Source organism: Astatotilapia calliptera, chromosome 8 (genome assembly GCF_964374335.1).
Source record: "Astatotilapia calliptera chromosome 8, fAstCal68.1, whole genome shotgun sequence".
Lineage (NCBI taxonomy): Eukaryota > Metazoa > Chordata > Actinopteri > Cichliformes > Cichlidae > Astatotilapia > Astatotilapia calliptera.
The window spans coordinates 20,494,206-20,515,833 of NC_137429.1; the positions used below are offsets into that span (position 1 = coordinate 20,494,206).

Consider the following 21,628-nt stretch of genomic DNA (forward strand, 5'->3'; position numbering starts at 1 on the left):
TGTCACTCACGCAAGAAAAGGAGCCTTTGGAGTCCCGTTGACTAAAGAAACCTGTTATTAAAGAAAAAGCAGAAGAAATGACTCTTTAACTTCAAGTCACCAAAATGGAAACAACACAAAGTTCAACAGGCATCATTGCAATCTCCAAAAACTGCCTCCAGCTATTAAGAAAGCACTAGTTGTCGGACTAGTTTGATCAGACTTCCCATCAACAGTTGTCCCCCCCCCCCCCCGCCTTCCTTTGACATATAATTACACCACAAAACTCAGAACTCACTGAACCTGTAATCTAGACAATCTAGAAAGGCTGGCAATTGAAACACTTTTTTTTTTACCCTCTCTCACCTTAGGTTGGTGATAATCTTACTGCCAGCAGAGTGAAAGGTGAGCATGGAAAACAACGAGGTTCAGGAGCAGAAATCTCTGAGCTGCATGCCCCGAGGGCTGCCGTAGTCTCACAATATGTCCCGTGACAAAAGGTTTTAAAATGAACCATCAGTGGTTTCTGTTTTTCATGGTAGGTCACATCAGCTCATGCAGATAATTTTATTATGTGTATGAGAAGGCCTTTTTTGTTGTCGTTTTTTGTAGGAAACAGACATTACCCAGCTTTTCCCCTAGAGAGCAGGAAACACCAGGTGTCAACAAAAAAAATGTGACAGTTCTTAAAGCCACAGACGGGCTTTGAAGGCATTACATTCATCATTCATTGTTTGAAACATCCTGGCTTTTTTGTAGTTCTCAGCAAACTTTTACTTCTGATTAGATGAATCACAAATAAATGAGCACAGATTTGCTTCACAAAGAGAAAACCTCAATCAAATTTGTGTTAAAAAACAGAATTTCTTCTCCAGTTCAACTGATTATGTCACAAAAAAACCCCACCCTAACCTTGCTTAAAGGTGTCCTGCAATTCCCCCCCTCAAACAGCACAGAATATAATTGTGTCCAACACACACTGATCAACTATGATGTAAAGTGACCCCTGACCATTGTGACTGTGCACTGTTAGAATAATGCACAGCTTTTCCTTTGTCACATACCAGGCAATGTACACACCCCCATGGCAACAGCACTTCCTAGCAGTGGATATGGTAAGAAGGAAGGGCAATGTGTTCCTTGAGACACTCCTGAATTGCTTTTGTAGTGGAACACAAACTAACCCCACCTCAAAAAGCCCCAGATCCCAAATGAACTGATCGTTTTTGGGATGTGCTGGAAGAAGTCCTACCTCCCACAATTCACAGGACACCCAGGGGGTTCTATTATTGTAACTGATAGCTAGCTGATAGGGCTGATCTGAACATAAACACTTTTTTGGTGGTAAATTTGTAGCTCCTACTTTCTCAAACAGGATGTAAAATTTTGGGGTACGCTGAGCTGGTATTTCCCCCACTGTCGTATATTTCATAGTGAAACCCTGACGCAGCAAACTCAGAGGACAGTACAGACAGTCCAGAACAGAAAGGAAGGTGATGAGAAAGAAGTGTGCCTGGGCTTGCCTGCTGGCTCAACAGATAGTTCATTTCCAGTCAGGCAGCACAGCACAGTCACAAAATTAAATTGAGACTGTACTCTCTCATCTTTTATGCTTCCCTCTGTAACTCTTCTCTAGTCAAAACCTGTCTGGGAGTATTTTACCACCTTTTTCTCCTCTCTGATTTGTTTTACACTTTTCTTCTAGGTACCGTGGTCATGCCTGTATCTGTCAAAATTACAAACAGGCCCCTACTGAATGTGACTTCTCTGAAGATTAAACATACTTCGTGGAAACTATAGTCTTAATAAATATAGCGCATTTCCTTGAACCTTGTTTACAGAACACAGGTGTGCTTCTAGCTGTGCCATTTCAAGGGCGTGGAGCCGGTGACTGCGCACTAAGGAGATGTTGATAAGACGCGATCAGTTCGACTTAAAAGTTCTGCCTGCATGATGGCATTTATGGTACATGTGTGGAGTGACGACCCAGCAAGGGCACGTGTCCCATCAGGAAGAAATAACCTTGTGTTAAAATGATGACTAACTCCACAAACTTCAGCCATTAAACTTCGCCAATGAGCAGCAGCCGGGGAGAAATGCATGTCACATTACAGAGCAGCTGCAGGATATTAGCTTTTATAATGTCTCTACAAAGTGCAATGTTTGCTGAGGACTTAAATATATCAAGACTCCCATGCAAACTTTGCAGAAATTCATTTTTGTGAATCACAATGACTCTGGTGGTTCTTTTTCTTTATCTCCAAGTAGCCTAGAGTTTGACATGTGGTTCAGAGTGGTCCAAAGTGGAAGAGAGAACCACAGCTGACCAAAAACCACCCCCCAAAAAAACCCCTTTCTTTAAATCTGACTGAAATCAGTAACTAAAAACTTGCTTGTGCTTGAGGCACAGCTGTTCTGAACAGCATACCATGTCGTATTTGACAATCCTTTGACAAGTACTGCATTCTGGATTTTTCAGCAGACTAACTCCTTTCTGTTCACAGACTGGGTGTCAAAACTCAACAGAGAGAGGGGAGGGCATGTGTGAGATATGGGGTTGCAGTTAGCTCAGACCTATTTCTAATAGCAAAGAGGGCTGAAGATGACGAGCAGCTACTCTTTTCGCTCCAAGCTTTCAACAGTCACTCTTAGCTGTTCTTTGTGTTGGTGCCTAATATTAAACTTAACAGCATGTTAGTATCTGATGGAACAAGGCCCATCAAAGAAAAGCCCTGAGGGAAGGCGTGATTGGTGCAAACAGACTACTTTTATTGGACTGGAAATCAACATCACCTCCCTGTTTTTAAAAGGTGGCTCAGTGAGACGCTGCTTGAATGGACTTGAATGGCAAAGGCAGGTCTTGCACTAGCTTTCAAGGCACCTGGAAATGATTACTGAATTTGCTGGATAGATCATGATCTCAAGGGGCTGTTTTTTGCCACTGCGGGGTCTTTGATCATTTGCATAGGTCTTTTTTCAAAATAAAATTTAAATGAAATATTTTTAAATGCCCAGCATGTCAGCATAACAATATTAGCGCTTAAAGGAGACACATTATGCTCATTTTTCAATAAAGCTGTTTTAGCTTCCCTTGGCTAGCTTTCCTGCAATTGGCTACCTCTCACAAGCAAAAGGTTTTAACAGCAGCTTCTGTGCTCACACCAAGAGATGTGTGAATTAGACCGTATCAAGGATAGCTGCAGCCATACAAAGCCAAGAGCAGAAATGATAATGTGAAAGATTGTTATAAGCAGTGTGAAATACACAGAAAAAAAAAGTATACTTATTGTTTTACAATGTAATGGAAAACTACAGAGCAGATTCAGAAAAATGCTGAGTAGCACACTCACTGAACAGCTTCCCTAAATGACAACCCTGATCATCATAATAAATCAATCATTTGTGAAATTGCACAAATTCCATACATGCTTGTTGTGTTACAGCAAAACATCCAGTGTAAAGGCATGTTGTTTATCCGTTTTCTTCTAGAGCACGTGTTCTTGGTAATACCTACAAAACTCAAATTGCTTAACTGCAGCACTATTTCAAAGCATTGCCACCTAAAGATACGTCATATCAACCCGAATTATCAAAACATGAGGAAAAAAAGATATCAGGTAACGCTCTGGAAATGCTCCTGATACAGCTGATGACAGGTGGTTTACTTAATCGAGTGCTGATACTGACCGTGTTTACTGGCGAAGGCATTGAGAGGATGACTGGGCGGGAGGGGGCGTCGTCGCTGTAGTCTGGTGGTGGCAGCAACACTGTTTCGTCCTCCTCCTCCTCAGTCTCTGGCAGGCTAATCGTACTAAGACGATGCACCGGCGTGCCTAGATTACTACTGAGACACATTACATAAAGCTTCAGTTATCCAACAGCAGCTGTGAAATTTAAAAAAAAAAAAAAAAGTTATTGATTCAATGCTTGGCTCTGACACCTCTTACCTATTTGATACCACCGACTCAGTGTAAGTTCGACAATAAGATGAGGGAAACCAGCCCCGCCTGGGAACAGAAGCACATCGTTTCATCTTTAAAAAAAACGTCAAAATAAAATTACATAACGAGTCATGCAATTTCTTAGCAGTCATCTGGAATCCATCACGATAGAGAATCACCGCAGCAGACAAAACACTTGAATAAAATTCTAACATCAGACACAGAATAGAAGATTTTGTTCACTAAGACTCCAAAGTTGTCTCCAAGTCACGTCTGGAGAAAACGATGGCTTATCAGACCAATGCAGTGGATTTGTTGCTAAGAAACAGAAAGCACTGATTTCTCCCAACACGGCCTCTTCTTGGGGGAAAAAAAGAAAAGGAAAAAAAAAAAAAGCCATTGACTGCATTAAAATCACTTGAAATTAAAAAGGCCGCCTAATGCCACGCACAACAAGCAGATAAGGCTCGTGTAAATTCTTTCAAAGTGGGACAAACGCAAACTGAAAGCACTCCATAATCCTGCATGATGAGCCCTAAGTGATCTGGCAAGGATGAATATGAACGTAATTATACACAGAAGGAGGGTAATGCTGCTGCAGCCACATATGCAAACACAGCCTGCTGTACATAAACAAGCCTGATCCTTTGTACAAGTGGATGCAAAGCTAACAGGTGCTATGTTTGTCTAAGGGAATAAAAAGCAGGGAGATCTTTCATTTAGCACCTGTGAACATTTTTCCACCTTCTCTGGAGGTGACATGTAATCACAGCTGCTAAAAAGGTCTGACTTCATTGGAATTTATAAAAGTTCCAGCTAAAATATTTTCCTTCCTTGTGTTTGGGGAAGGAAAATGTTGTTGTTGTATAATCTACATGAGAAGATGCCTCCTGGTTTGTTTTGTTTTGGGTTTTTTTGCATGTTTGCACCCATTTTTCTGCATGTGTACGTGAGTGAGCTAAGATCAGGCTTTACGAATGTCGTGTTGAACATACCGGACATACCGTACTCTGTATTTTGAGGCATGTGGTACTAGCATGACAAAGCAGCAAAAGCACAAAAGAGAAACTTGTACTGTCAGCTGAGTTATGTGGGGGAAAAAAACCACCCGTGTGCCACGACTGCTACGTCTTTCTTGTAATGGAAGTATCATTCCTGTCTTAGGTGTACCAACAAGTTAACATTTTTTTAAAACGCTAAAACGCCCACCGTAGCTAAGATTATGCACTTGACTGGTAGGGACAAGAAAACAGAATTCAGTTGACTGCAATCTGCAATTCACTGACATCTAATGGTGAGATTTTACGAACTGTACCTTTAATGTTTTGATATTGCCTAAAAATGAATAAATAAAGGAATAAATAAAAATAATATTCAACTAGAGATATTTGGGATTTGTAGACAACAAATCTATTGAGTGAATAAAATGAACGATAACTAGATTACAAAATGTAACTTTAAATGAGATTGTGGAGACTAAGCTCAGGTTTTCTTAGCCGTTAACACAGCCCTGAATACAAAAGCAGATGAAGACTCACTGCTGCGTCTTCTCCAGCTCTCCGTACAACCAGCCGTCCTTCTCGTCCTGGATGAGCAGAGTGATGATGTCGCCTTCATCGAAGCTCAGGAGCGTGTCGTTGTTGCCTGCTGTGTGAGGGAAAATGGTTCTAACCCGGAACTTCTTGCTCACGTTCAGACCAGATGACTGGGATGTAGATCTCGACAGGCTGCCATCTCCAATACTGCCCTGATCTGGAGGCAGAAGAGACTAGAAATTAGACTTTGCCAGATTTCTGTTGAACCGTTGTAAACGAAGTTTTGTTTTGTTTTTTTTAATTTGGGGGGATGGCTAGCTGTTTCTGCAGCTATTTAATGGACAGCTCTGGCATGAGAATGTTTCCTTTACACATATACAGGAAATATGAGCGAGTCTGGCCTATTTTAGACAGAAAAAAAATAAAAATCACACATCATGTAGATAACAAAGTTGATTTAGTCTTCACCAATAAAGATTATATATTTATTTATGCAGTTCACATAAGCCAACTTTACCTGAGCTGTGGTCTGAAGAGGAGTTAAATGGAAATGTGGGCTCTTGATTAAACATGTTGGCAAGTGGGCTGAACTGAGCTTTGAGGGGTGGTGCTGGAGGAGGGCCAGAGTCCACATTGACCTGAAGAGATCACAAAGACTGATTAGCGGATGCATCAATATGACAAAGTGAATTGGCATTATTCAGATCTCAACAGGTCCTTAGTGCTATAATCAAACAGTCACAAAGTGAAGTGCGAAGCACTAAACAGCTGTTGCCTCACTGGACCTTAACACCACACAACAGCAACAACACATCTGAGAATTCCTGCTGATAACAATCACCCATGTCTTACTACTTTACACAACAGCTTTCATCTGATACAACAGATTTCATTACTTTAACAAGATAAACTACAACACAACAACTTGAGAAGATAAAAACCCCGCAGGGCCAGTCTTTTACAAATGCTTTGTTCTCCTTATGCACTACAGCATGCTCTATCCTCAGTTTTAATCTAAACTACCCCCATGGTACGATGAGAATATGTGATAGAACAAGGTAATACATGACAGAAGAATGCTTAACATCTACAGATTTCACACTTACAAATCAAATAATAAAATCAAACTAACCCTGTTACAGTGATCAACCAGCGGTGATTGTTGTGGAACGACGGACAGCCCTTCTATCATGCTCACCACAGAGTCTGGCACCTTGGTGATGTCGCTGCACTTTTCCTGCCAGGTGGGGATCTTCACCGACAGTATTTCTTTGGCCTGGAAGCACCAGAGAATGAGAGCAAGTTAAATGATCCATTATAGAAGGTGTGATGCGGCTGTGCTGGATGTTCATCTCAGTCCTTGCTTACGTTCTCATAGAAGTTGCTAATTTGACCGGAGAACATGCAGTGTTTGTCCGCCAGGAAACAGAAGCGTCGCTTTTCTTCCAGCAAAGCCTCTCTGCAGCCGTCAGCAATGAACTTCTGCATGTCCATCTGGCGTGATGAGATAGTCTGCAAGTACTGCAGAAGGTGGTCACAGGACAAGAGGTTACAGAATAGGGTGAATAACAACAATTTAATCTGTGCTTCATCAGGTTCATTAAATGCATTGATGAGCTTATAGTTAAGAGGATCTATTTAGCCAATTTTCAGCTCCATAGTTTTGTTTGGCTGTATTAGAGTAGCTTTGCATGATTCACAGTTCAAAATAATCTTTATCTCAGTTCAAAAAATGTCAGAAGAAAGATTATGACAAACAAAAGGGTTTAACCACATGTGGGTGGAGCTATTAACTTAATTACTATCATTAATATTGATGTACATTTATTTATTCTATTTGTAGTTTATTTATTGTAGTATTAATATAGGTCCATTTAATTAAGTATTTTTGCAATTTTTTAACATGCATTATCCCTTTTGTTTTTTTAAACTTTGCATTTATATATACACATATATTCAGTCACATCTGTATCAGGCCATAATTGCAACATAAATAAAATCCTCTTTTAAATGGAGTAAGGTGACTATTCAAAATACTTGCTGTTTATTTTATTTTATTTAATTCTTTGCTACCAGGTGCCAACGCCTCTGATCGGGGGACTTTTGTTGCTTTAACACCCAAGATTGGGAAAACTGACTCTTGATGGCTCCCTGTGAGCAAAAGCTGTTTGGGTCCTCAGGTTAGATGCACAAATCACGCTCCTAATGAGCTTTGTAGTCAAAGTCCCTGCACTTAGGGACAAGTTTATTTGAGTCTCCTGCTGCCCCTGGATCAATCTTAGCTCAGCGGGAGACCAAATCAGTCTTCCCCTTCCCCACAGAGAGCCTGAGACTGAGTCTACGCGTCACGCCGCACACACGGGCAGCTGGACCCTGACACAAGGCACACTGAACCCTTTAAAATAAACTTCCCAACCTTCACTCCATCCCTTTTTTATTCAACGCCTACTCCCCCAATCTTTTTCATTTTCCCCAGGTTGTCATGGTGATGGTAAAGCAGCCTATCTCTAAGGGCTCTGTCAAAGACCATCCCCTACTATCTGGTCTCATTCCCTCTATGTGTGTCTCTCTCTCAGACACGGACGGAATCAAAGCTCTTCATTTCCCATTTTCACCACTAAAATTGCCCAGACGTGAGGTGGAAGAGCAGGCCGACAGGGCTGAGCTCATTACTGGCCCCTTACTCAAGCCCTACACATTATTAGAAAGCTGGGCAGTTAGACTCATCTCGCATGTAGCTCACTGGTGTCATTTTTATCAGATAATGAAAAAGTCCATTCTGTGGAAAGAAAGGCCCCAGTTTCAACCTGGCTTGAGAAACAGGATCAGGCTATCAAGCTCCACCCAGACAACACGGCTTATTGTATGGGTGTCTTTTAAACAGTGCCATTCAAATGCAAAGATAAACAGAGGACTGATACAGAGTTTAGCAGCAGGAAAACACAACAGAGCAAACCTAGAACACTTAGATCTCTTTTGCTCTTTGTTTTTACTCCTTAAAGAATCTCATAATACACAAGTTTTAGGTCTGGACTGCAGGCATGCAAGTTCCCAGACTCTTCTACTTTTACTATGAAGCCATGCTGTCATTGTAGATCCAGTTTAGCATTAGCATTGTCTTTATACAATGCAGATGAACAGCACTGTACAGTACCAACTATGAAGCATTATGCTAGCAATAATAATAAAAGCCTTAGTGAGCATATTTGAATATTCAGCTACACACTTTCCTTACTTTGCCTTCGATTACTGTGGACTTTGAACTGACATTCATTTTAATAATTTTCACTTTTGGTGTTGGTTGTGAACATTTTATTAAAAAGGATCTTCAAATACTTAAATGTAAATAGCTTATACCTGTAGACACTACTGTGGACTCCACTTTAAGTTTCCGTACTTAGATAAATGCATCACACTACGTTGCACAATAAGCATATCAGTCCACTTTTTCCAGAGTGGACTGAAGGTTAAAAAGCCACAGAAATGATTGTTGTTGTCATAAGAAAACATATTTACAGGATGGAAACTTTCTGAGCAGAATGCAAATCAACGATAAGAATGATGGAGGGGTAGTATTTATATACCAACAACACCCACACACACCTGAGTGCATTCAAAGTTAATCAAATTAACTAGTCCATCAGTCAGTAATAACTGGATATTTAAAACAACAGTATTTTGACTGTTTTTGTAGGTTTTTCTAAATGGAATTGTATTTATTTAATCACTGCTTACATTTGTGGTTTACATGAATGAAACTTATTAGTAGACCAATCAGATGTGCTGCATCCAATACAACCTGAATCTCAACAGGGTTTGAATCTGTGCCTGTATGCATGCTTTCCTTTGTACAAAAAATGGGTGTGTGTACCTTCTATGAAAACAGTCATTTAAGCCATATGATTGTTCTATTGTGCACCATGTAAAAACAGGTGAACTGCACGCAGCTTTGACCACGGTGACTTCTTTGATAGTTTTATTACTACATGAAAGGTTTTTAAAATGCCCTTTTATCCCACATAAGTCAAAACATTTGAAGACACCAAGGGTGTCCTTTCTCAAACGCCTGTCATCAGTGGCGCTATTATGTAATACAAAAGAAAAAAAAAATAACTGAAAAGCAAACATGGAATTTCATTCCAATGAGTTGCCCTAATATTACAGGCAAACTAATCCCTATCACGAGAAGCCTTGGCCTCAATTCATTACCCTGTCAAATAAATGTTATACTAGTCATCCAGTCTTCACAGCCAGCCGAGTGTCAGCATTCAAACTCCACATACTTTAAAAAACATCCAAAGTATTAGCACACAGTCGCCTTTTAATGTTCAGGAAAGATTGGAGCTGGTTTTGTTTCAAGCTCACCTCGTTCTCTCTGAGGTCATATTTGGATGAGTGCTTTCCCTGGCTTTTCCTCCTGAGCTTCTTCAGGTCTGTCTGAGAACGGTCTAGGGATTCCTGTTTCACCTTGTGCTCTGACTGATAGCGCTTGAAGGTGGCCTGCAGGAGTCATTTAACAAGAGGAAAACAGGCATTTCACTACACAAACAAGAAGAACTAAACCATCATCAATGCTTCCCTTAGGGACGCTTAGCTTCCATGAAATATAGTTACATAAACAAGATGTATGCAAGAGGAAACTTCTGGAAAAAAGAAGAAGTAGAAATGCCTAAAACTGCATTTGCTGAAATAATCAATTTAGTTGGCTCCAAAAGTGATCTTTCCAACAGAACTCAACATGTGGTATGAAAAGGCTGGTATAAAATTCTTTTTATACCAGCCGCTCTTTTTAACTTCCAACTAAAGCTTTAATTGTAATAAAAGCTTAATGTTGTGTACTATTAGAGTGTGGCCACATTAAGTACATGTAGACCTCTTGACAGGTGCTTGTCGCTAGTAGCTTCCTGCTGGGCTTCTCCTCAGATCATTAGAACCACTGAACTCTCGACCTGTGTTGATGATTTTGGAAGATTTGTAATGCAGTTATTATATACAAATATGCCTTGCACTGTGGTTATTTGTACTACTAGACCATCCAAGCTTAAACTCTGGTACACATTTCTGATAACATAGCAGTCTACCCTGTGTTCCAAACTACTGGTTATGATCAAAATGCTAAAATTAAGGGTTCAAAATGTGATATCTAAAAATACTTGTTGATGTCAGGGTCGCCATGCCTATCTCTTAGAGACAGAAAAATGCTGTTTTCTCTATGGAGACACGTACGTTCATGTATTTGACATCCATCTCTGTCTTCTTCTCCAGCTCGATAATAACATCTCTGTGGAATCTCTTGAACTGCAGATAGGAAACATCACGAATTTGTTGATACATACATCAAAGTTACAGTTCAGTTCAGTCACATCACTCGTTGTGTACAGTAAGCATGGATTGATCTTCTGGAATATTTGATAATGGCTTCAGTTGTTGACATATTTCATTTGGGAATACTTGTCTTCCGTTTATATGTTGTCACAAGGTATCTGAAGCATTTTACCCTAAGGCACAAGTGTCAAACTCCAGAATCAGAATCAGAAAGGGTTTTATTGCCAAATGTTGAGCAGGTTTACAACATTGGGAAATTGCTGCGGTGCTTCAGTGCAAACATACTGTCATAAATTAAGCTTAAATAGACATGAAAATAAAAATAAGAATAAGAATTAAAAGTGCTAAGTAGATAGATATATACATGAGTGCAGGTGGTGATCAGTGCCAAACATGGAATGATGCAGTGAACACAGCGTAGGGTCATGTGTTAGTGGTGGGAACAGTCATTTGGTTATTGTTCATGTGTCCAACAGCAGAGGGGAAGAAACTGTTCTTATGGAGAGAGGTTCTGGTGGGAATGGAACGGAGCCTCCTGCCTGAGGGGAGCAGGTCAAACAGACTGTGTCCAGGGTGAGAAGGGTCAGCTGAGATCCGAGCTGCACGCCCCAGTGTCCTGGAGGTGTACAGGTCCTGCAGAGATGGGAGTCTGCAGCCAATCACCTTCTCAGCAGAGCGCACAACACGCTGCAGTCTCTGTTTGTCCCTGATAGTGGCTCCAGCGTACCACAAGGTGATGGAGGAGGTGAGGATGGACTCGATGATTGCAGTGTAGAATTGCATCATCATCCGTGTTGGCAGGTTGAATTTTTTCAGCTGCCTCAGGAAGTACATCCTCTGCTGGGCTTTCTTGATGACGGAGGTGATGGTGGGCTCCCACTTCAGGTCCTGGGTGATGGTGGTACCCAGGAAGCGGAATGAGTCCACAGAGGTGATGGGGGTGTCAGTCAGGATGATGGGAGGGAGTGGGGCTGTGTGCTTCCTGAAGTCCACATTAATCTCCACTGTCTTCTGGGCATTCACCACCAGGTTGTTGTGGCTGCACCAGGACACCAGACGTTCAACCTCCCTCCTGTAGGCAGACTCATCCCCGTCCGAGATGAGTCCAATAACGGTGGTGTCATCTGCAAACTTGATTAGCTTGACAGACTGGTGGGTGGAGGTGCAGCAGTTGGTGTACAGGGAGAAGAGCAGAGGAGAAAGAACACAGCCCTGAGGGGAGCCGGTGCTGATGGTCCGGGAGTCCGAGACATTCTTTCCCAGCCTCACATGCTGCTTCCTGTCCGTCAGGAAGTCAGTGATCCACCGGCAGATGGGGTCAGGCACATTCATCTGGGAAAGCTTGTCTCGGAGATGGTCTGGAAGGATGGTGTTGAAGGCAGAGCTGAAGTCCACAAACAGGATCCTGGCGTAGGTTCCTGGGGAGTCCAGATGCTGCAGGATGAAGATGGCGGCGCGTGAACAACGCGAGGCTCAGTGTCTCTCCAGAATCTGCTATTTAGCGGTTTTTTATCTACTTTTAACCGGATTATTCGTCCAGAATTGCTGTGCGTTGCTGACCTACAGCAGACAAGAGCTTCTGGACATCTGGACTCACAACTCCAACAGTTTTATCGCCGATCTCCGACTCACCCCAGAGATCTCCAGAACACCGGAGGCTGCCCACTCTCCCCGGCTGGGCGGAAGTGCACGCAGACGGCGCCGAGATCGTAAACAAAGGCGAGGTAGGCGCGGAGGGCTACGGGCTAAGCTAAAGCTAACACCACACCGGCTGCCTTTACCCAGTATTTTTCTCGCCAATGTCCGTTCTCTGGCAAACAAAATGGATGAGATACGGCTCTCCATCACTAACAACAGACGGATTATGGACTCAAATGTCATGTTTTTCACCGAACATGGCTGAACAACAGCTGCCCGGACAATGCTATCGAGTTAGCAGGACGCCACACACACCGAGCCGACAGGCTAGCAGATGACTCCGGCAAGACCAGAGGTGGAGGTTTGTGCATTTATATTAACAATGCTTGGTGCATGAACTCCACTACTACTGAGAGTCACTGCTCACCTAATGCGGAGTTTTTAATGGTCAAATGCAGACCTTATTATCTCCCCAGAGAATTCACTTCGATTATACTCACTGCCGTGTATATACCCCCCGACGCTAATGCTAGGTTGGCCATGAAAGAACTTTCTGCAGCCATTAACAAACACCAGAATAAACACCCCGAGGCTGCTTTCATTGTTGCTGGCGACTTCAACCACACCAACTTAAAGACAGTCCTCCCCAGATTCCACCAACATGTCTCCTGCCACACCAGAGGAGACAAGACTTTAGACCATGTGTATTCCAACCTGGCTGGAGCCTACAAAGCCACACCCCTCCCCCACATTGGACAATCGGACCATCTCTCCCTGTTCCTCACACCTCGGTATTCACCACTCATCCAACGTGTGAAACCTGCTGTGAGGACAATTAAAGTGTGGCCAGAGGGGACAGACGCAGTGCTCCAGGACAGATTTAAAAACACAGACTGGAATATGTTCACCCACACAGACCTGGACCAGTACGCCTCATCTGTACTGGATTACATCTCCAAAACCACAGACAGTGTCACCACCCAGAAACGGATCACCATGTACCCCAACCAGAAGCCTTGGATGAACCGGGATGTTCGTCTCCTCCTGAAGGCCCGCAACACTGCCTTTAGGTCAGGAGATGCACACGCCTAAAGTACAGCCAGGGCTAATCTAAAGAAGGGCATCAAAAAAGCCAAACACCATTACAAAAAGAAGGTAGAAGAACACTTCTCCAACTCCAACCCCCGACGCATGTGGCAAGGACTCCAGACCATCACAGACTACAGGACCACCAAACCCTCTCCCGCATCCTCTGATGTCTCCTTCCTAAACGAGCTCAACAACTTTTATGCTCGTTTTGAGCGAGGGAACCCCACAACCACAACCAAAGCAGACATGACGCCAGACCACCAACCTATGACTCTCTCCCCCACCGATGTAGGAGCGGTGCTGAGCAGGATCAATGTCCACAAGGCTGCAGGCCCTGATGGCATCCCCAGGCGTGTTCTCAGAGCATGTTCTGGGGAGCTTGCAGGAGTGCTCACAGACATATTCAATCTGTCCTTGGCCCACGCTGTGGTACCGGCCTGCTTCAAATCCACCTCCATCGTCCCGATACCCAAAAACTCCAACCCATCTTGCCTCAATGATTACCGCCCAGTAGCACTCACCCCCATCATCACTAAGTGCTTAGAGCGACTGGTCCTAGCACACTTCAAATCCTGTCTCCCCCCCACCCTGGACCCCCACCAATTCGCATACCGCCGGAACAGGAGCACAGAGGATGCAGTCTCCATCGCAATGCACTCTGTCCTCTCACACCTGGACAACAACAACACCTACGCCAGAATGCTGTTTATAGACTTCAGTTCAGCATTCAATACAATCCACCCCTCACAACTCATCAGGAAACTGACAGACCTGGGTATCAGTTCCCTCATCTGCAAATGGTTACTGGACTTCCTGACCAACCGCCCCCAACATGTCCGGCTGGATAACCGCTGCTCATCTACCATCACAATGAACACCGGTGTACCACAAGGCTGTGTGATGAGCCCTTTCCTCTACTCTCTCTTCACCCACGACTGCAGACCTGCTGATGGTTCCAACACCATCATTAAGTTTGCAGATGACACCACGGTGATTGGCCTCATCAGTGACAACGATGAGGCCGCCTACAGGGAGGAGGTGGATCGTCTGGCTGAGTGGTGCGACAGAAACAACCTGCTGCTTAACACCGAGAAGACCAAGGAGCTCATCGTGGACTACAGGAGGAATGCTGACCCACATCCACCCATCCACATTAAGGGGACGGCTGTGGAGCGTGTGAGCAGCTTCAAGTTCCTGGGAGTCCACATCTCCGAGGATCTCACCTGGACGACCAACTGCTCCAAGCTGGTCAAGAAGGCTCACCAGCGCCTCTTCTTCTTGAGGACTCTGAGGAAGAACCACCTGTCCTCAGACATCCTGGTGAACTTCTATTGCTGCACCATCGAGAGCATCCTGACCAACTGTATAACAGTCTGGTACGGGAACTGCTCTGCCTCGGACCGGAAGGCGTTGCAGAGGGTCGTGAAAACTGCCCAGCGCATCGCCGGAGCACCACTTCCTGCCATAAAAGACATCTACAGGAAGCGGTGTCTGAAAAGGGCTGGGAAAAATCATCAAAGACCCCAGTCACCCATCACATGGACTCTTCACCCTCCTGCCCTCTGGGAGGCGCTACAGGAGCCTCCAGACTAAGACCACCAGGTACCGGAACAGCTTCTTCCCCACAGCTGTCAGACTCCTGAACTCTGCCTCCTGACATCTGACCCACGTTAAACTCATGGACTGAACATACACACACCCACAATGGACAACTGTACCCTCAAACACAATAATAACATGGACTGAACCACCACTCACAACCACTAGCACTTTATATAGCCTCTGTAGAAACTATCTACACCCTCACTTATCTTAACTCCACTAATGTATAGCTCTGTGTAAATAATCATTCTGTACATTCGATAATCTTTAATCCTACAACTGTTTACAACTTGCATAGTTCCCATTTCTGTATAGCTGTATATCCCAGATTCTGTAAAGTTATTTATTTCATATTCTGTATAGTTTTTCATATTTATATCCTGTTCATATCCTGTACATAGCTTGTACTCACTACAGCCTGTACATACTTATAGTTATAGAATATTCACAACATACTTCATACCGTGTACATTATAACATACCATAATAGACCCATTTCTGTAATATACTCACATATCTATATTATTGCTAATATATATTGTAATATATCTATATCACTAAAGCACTTCTGGATGGATGCAAACTGCATTTCGTTGCCCTGTACCTGTGCATGTGCAATGACAATAAAGTTGAATTCTATTCTATTCTATTCTATGAAGTGTAGGGCCATGTTGATGGCGTCGTCTACAGACCTGTTGGCTCTATATGCAAACTGCAGGGGGTCCAGGAGGGGGGCCGTGAGGGTCTTGAGATAGGCGAGAACCAGACGCTCAAATGACTTCATGACCACAGATGTCAGAGCCATGGGTCTGTAGTCATTTAGTCCAGTGATCCTAGGTTTCTTGGGGACAGGGATTATGGTAGAGGACTTGAAGCAGGCAGGCACATGACATACCTGCAGTGAGGAGTTGAAAATGCCAGAAAACACTGGGGCCAGCTTGTTTGCACAGTGTCTGAGGGTGGCAGGAGACACACCGTCTGGGCCGGGAGCTTTTCGAGCATTCAGACTTAAACTGCTTCCTCACACCTACTTCATGAATATGAAGAGTTGTGGTGGGAGGAGGTGGTGTGAAATCCTCTTTTGTGTGGGGTGAGGAGGGGGGTGTTGTAGGTGACGTGTTTGAAGGTGGTGATGGCTCTATGGAGGGGGGAGAGGTGGGGGAATTAGTGTCCAAAGTGTCTCTATTGTTGGGGCCGTTGAAGGTGTGAAAGTTGTCTGATGGCTCGTCAAAACGGCAGTAAAAGTCGTTAAGGGTGTTGGCCAAGAGCAAGTCATCAGTGGAGTGGGGGGTTTTAGGCTTGTAGTTGGTGATATTCCTAAAACCTTTCCACACAGAGGCTGAGTCATTCTCTGAGATCTGCTGCTGCATCTTCTCAGGCCTCGAGGGTCGGTGTCCTGCAGGTTTTAGATGTGTCCTTGATCCAACACAGCTGATTTAAAAGGCTAAATTACCTCCTCAACATGTCTTTAAGTTCTCCAGAGGCCTGGTAATGAACTAATCATTTGATTCAGGTGTGTTGATCCAGGGTGATATCAAAAACCTGCAGGACACCGGCCCTCGAGGCCTGGAGCTCGACACCCCTGCCCTAAGGCGTCAGGTCCGGAAAATAATCATGTGGCTTTTCTACTTTGTCGGCAGTTCTGACACTTTTGCTTACAACGATTTTAAACTCAAAAGTTTGTAGAGGCTTGTGATAGCGAGAGTACAGAGGGGGAAAAAAAAAAGTTCTGCATTTGTTCACTAACATTTAGAGATAAGCATTTGTGACCATAAATACTTCTAGCTAGTAATTAATGTAATTAATAGCTTGCTCAGGATAAGGCCAGCACATATTGTGTTTTTGCCCTGCAATACTTCCTTACTTTGTGACTCCGTCTTTGATACTCATATTTTAAAAATGCTATGTGAGAGACTTGACAGTAATTATAAAAATATGACTTCTTCTTTAAAAAGGTACTTACGTTATCTTCCAGGTCATTATGGACCTTCTTCTGGGCTTCTGCAATCTCCATCAGAACCACACCTGAGGAAAAATTCAGGAGAAGATTTAGTATTTCAGTAATTACAGCTAATCATTGATTTGTGTATCATGTGGGGTTCCACATGCAATCCTTGGTCCCAAACAAGGTTTGTACATATTTCTAAAAATGATTTACTAACAAAAGGTTTACTGAGCTTTAAAGTTGCTGGCAGAGATTTATTGTTAGAACACCCTTTGACAGAATTATTTTGCTCTACACCCACAAAAAAGTACCTTGTTTTTATTTTTTACTGCTGGTTCTAACTTCATTTACTATAGGGACACAAGAAGATAGCCGATCATTTAATCAAAATTTGCGCAGCAAATCCTCAAATATTAAATACCATGAATCTTAACCTGTTTCTTTATGAGGGGTAGGAGACAGCATTGGATACCAGCAGGCACAGATCCGAAAACATAATATCAACAGTTATTACTTTTTCAGAAACTTTGTGTATAAATCCATCGAGCCTGTCATACATTTGTTACAGTCCATATTTTACAGATGACCTCTCGTGTTTCAATATTTGAACAGCTGTCAATAAGTAATCTCCTATGAAACATTCTGGTATTGTGCAGTCGATTACAGAACAGTCTCCATTCACAGACAGGCTAAAGCACAGACAGAGCAGCATATGACATGAAACAATGGGAGTGACTCAATACTGTAAACAGAAGGGGACAATCATAGCTAAGCAGTTTATACTGCTACCTCTATCACAATTGGGTGAAATCTAGAGTCGAGGTTTATTACAGGGCAAAATGCTCTGGTGAAACCGGCAAAACATGCACAGCACACCTCACCCCCCACCCTCTACCTCATTTCTGAACATGTGATAGTCAATGAGGGAAAAGGGCAAAAGTGAATGACCTACATGGATTTCAACACCTTGTGAAGAAAGTGTACAAAGCACAAGCATCAGTTTCACTTTGTCATTTTTAGGTGAAAGCAAAAAAATCTCTATAAGTCACCCTGTTCAGCACACTCCACCTTTGAACACCTACTCATATACATTCGATCCAACACCTGACATTCCTCTTTATATGACACCCCCTCCCCAGCTCAGAGCAAACAAACGTAACGATACATAAGTGTACGTCTGTGTCCAGCAGGCAGCATCCAGCTACAACAACATTGCCCTCTGAAGGTCACCAGAACGTACTGGTAAATGCTGCCTTTGTGTTTCGACCCGGGGGTTGGTGGGGGGTGGCCACTGGATGTTGAGCTGTTTGCACAGCCTCAACAACAGACCACATGGGGTGGAAGGGGGAGGCTGAGAAAGGCCAGGAGGGGGAGGCGGCGGGGTTCAAAGAGGCCATTGTACACCTGCAAGTTTCACCTTTGGGGTGAACAAGGTGTGAAAGCCTGCCTCAGTGAGGATAAATGCTACAGAAAGTCATCAGAGGGTGCATGAACAACTGACGGCTGAATCAGAGTTAAGAAAAACAGCACAATGTATGACGTCTGTAATTTTTTCATTTTTTTTTAAGTGCAGGTAAAGAAAAAAAAAAAAAAAAAGTCTTTGACTACATAATTTTAACAGAAAACGGGGCTTTTCAGTTCATCTGAATATCTGTGTCTGAATATCAGTGTAACTTCCCCTCAAATTTTTCAAATGAACAACTCCACGTTCATTTTTTTTTTTTTTTTTTTTGCAGGTTAATACAAGTTTGAGAAAAGATCCTTGTGGAAAAAGCACACATGATTCACACCTGTGATTCACTATTATTAATGCCGAACCTCTCATTCAACACCCGCTGAGTCCATGTAGAATTTACTCTAGCCTGTATATTACAGATAAGGTGTCTTACGACGCCATTAAATGACCTTTGGATTTTAATCAAACACATGTTGTTTGGAGGATCTGAAGCTTAAACAAAGCAAGAAAAACTATAACCCAACTGCGCTGTAAAACAAAGCAAAGGCTGAAATGAACCCCTAAAGAGACATTTCTTTGAGATTATGTTAAACTTCAAACAGCACCATGTTTCCACACAACTGGCACTATTGAATAACTGCTGATACATGGCAGAGTAGACAAGGCCTTAGACACTGTCGACAGGTGACTTTTATGAGACGGATATGGCCTGTGCTAACAAAAAAGCAAAAAATAAAAAAAATCCCGCCTATGTAGAGTTAGATAAGGAACATGAGGTGATGTTGGCATGGCAAACAGCGGCACTGACTTTTCTAGCATAGACTCTCTTTGTTTGAAAGTTTGATCAAACTAATGTTTCACCCATTCAATGAGTGTACACAGCAATCAACTAGCTCAGGAAGTGTCCCCAGTCATCGGCCATCGTCTCGCAACGCGGTTTGATCACTGAGACACATCACTGGGCTTGTTCCAGCAAGCATGCAGTGTCTGCAGTGAATCATGGCCACCTCCTGTGTGAATCAGGATCCAAGTTATAAACATCGCAATGAAGGTGGGACAAGGATTGTGTTTGGGGGTTGCCATGGAGGAGCTACTCCCTTAATATCAACATAATGATGTCACTGTAATCAATGATAACGAGGATGATAATGAGAACCGCAATATGCAGTTCATCCATCCAGATGACTACATGAACAAAGTGCAACTGTAGACTACATTAAATGAAGTACGTCTAGTGTTTCACGTGATTTCCCTTCACACTGCCGGCTGGGTGTTGGCATAATCCACCAAGGTAGATTCTTTAGGCACTGCCAGCTGAAGGTTTGCCAGAAACAAAGAAGACATTTTTTAAAGTAGTAAGTAATGAATAGAAAGCAAATAGTTGCATTACAAATAAAATAAATTATAGAAAATGTGCTTACATTTTTTCTTCTCAGGAAAATACAGATATGATAGCTTGGCAAACATTTACTGATTACTATAATATCCTTTGTTTGTTTTTTTTAAGAGATCAAAAGCTTCAGAATGACTAAACAAATGGCACTTAAAGTGAGGCAGTTTTGTCAACCCCACCTCCAAAAAAAAACCCAAAAAAAAAAAAACCTCCGGCATAAAATCAAACAAATATTCACACACACACACACACACACACACACACACACACACACACACACACACACACACACACACACACACACACACACACACACACACACACACACACACACACACACACACTTTCTGACCAGATCTCTTCCTTTCCTTTAACACACACTGAGATCTCAAGTAGCAGGAACAGTTCTGAGTTTGACTGCTTCCTCCTGTGTACTTAAAATATTTCGTAGTCTGATTCCCCTAAAATTCTTCAAAGTTCACACGTATGAAGGTGCTTATCTGCTTAGTGCATTATGGATTGAATCTTTCAGTCATCATCATCATTTACATAAGGCAATTTTGGGTGTTGATTGTAAGTTTCTATTCAATAACAATCACCCACAGTAACATTTTTTGGTTGAATGTTGTTTAATGGTTTGAGTAGTTACAGTGAATAAATATCTACTTGGTCTGTGGACAATAAATATCAGTGTAAGTTGACTTGACAAAGAGCAATGACTTGCCGTCACATAGAGTACAGAATATCATTTATTAATACCAGAGCCAATAATACCCCGAGCACAATGAGTCTCAATTTTCCTAATAGATTAAATTAAACACCAGCTTCAAAGGACTTCTAAAGGTTAGTTGAGGTTGTTACATAAAAACAATCATCATATGTACAGTATACACAATTGAAGTTTCATATCAAACACAATGTCAGCTGTTTAGTTTCTCATACACTGTGATATTAGGTTTTAAGACTTCAATTTGGATGATTCATTAGTTCAATCACGCCCATGGTTAGACAGTAGGATATATACCATGTCTGCAAATAAACGTAAAGAACTTTCAGCCTCAATTTCTCATCTTAGCCAATCTCTGTATGAGAGTAAGAAAGATAACACAAATAAAATGTTATGTAAAAGTAGTCCAAATGTGATTTTGAGGTGTAGGCTGGTAGATTTTTTTTAACCTCTTGACAGTGTTAGCAATGTTCTCATTTACAGTCTTTAAACTAAATAAGTTAACGATCTCCGGCTGCTGTATTGTAAATTAATGGCGCAGTCACACTAGAATAAAAATAGGACAGCAACCTCCTTGTCTCCAGGGAAGAAGAAATTGGAAAAAAAAAAAATCCACTGATTGAACTGGACATTTCTACACTTGGGGACAAACAGCTAGTACCTGTGTCAGCTAAATTGCCAGAGAGCCTCTGGGGGACCACTTTTGAAGGCAAGGCGATTCCACAGGTTACCTGGGATGAAGCAACCTGTCTCCACACAATTGCAGTCTGACTTGGACTGTCTGCAGTCGCTCACAGACTGGTAAAGGTTTGCAAGTAAGTGCTGTCTAATTTTTTAAACACAGACAGACAGGACGCTCCAATCTCAGTCAGTCTATGCTAATTATCACAACTCATCAGCCATTTGCAATGAGATTGCAAGTTCATTGCACGTGGTCACAACAAATTTAGTCATGCTATACCCAACCATTTCCTCCAAGTTATAGCATTTGAATTAAA

General features: G+C 42.5%; 1 protein-coding gene across 2 annotated transcripts in view; it reads right to left on the bottom strand.

Moving 5' to 3' along the window:
- baiap2l1a (BAR/IMD domain containing adaptor protein 2 like 1a) overlaps nt 1-21,628 on the bottom strand; it is a 28,579-nt gene that overhangs the window by 298 nt on the left and 6,653 nt on the right. The window contains exons 4-13 of one of the 2 annotated variants that reach the window (XM_026179001.2): nt 17,073-17,134; nt 10,682-10,753; nt 9,821-9,955; nt 6,824-6,976; nt 6,588-6,731; nt 5,973-6,093; nt 5,459-5,672; nt 3,927-3,986; nt 3,667-3,820; nt 11-51 (exon numbers count right to left, since the gene is read on the bottom strand). In XM_026179001.2, coding sequence (XP_026034786.2) covers nt 11-51; nt 3,667-3,820; nt 3,927-3,986; nt 5,459-5,672; nt 5,973-6,093; nt 6,588-6,731; nt 6,824-6,976; nt 9,821-9,955; nt 10,682-10,753; nt 17,073-17,134 — 1,156 coding nt within the window. Of the gene's footprint in view, nt 1-10; nt 52-3,666; nt 3,824-3,926; nt 3,987-5,458; nt 5,673-5,972; nt 6,094-6,587; nt 6,732-6,823; nt 6,977-9,820; nt 9,956-10,681; nt 10,754-17,072; nt 17,135-21,628 lie in introns of both variants that reach the window. The other variant, XM_026179000.2, reaches the window with a different exon arrangement.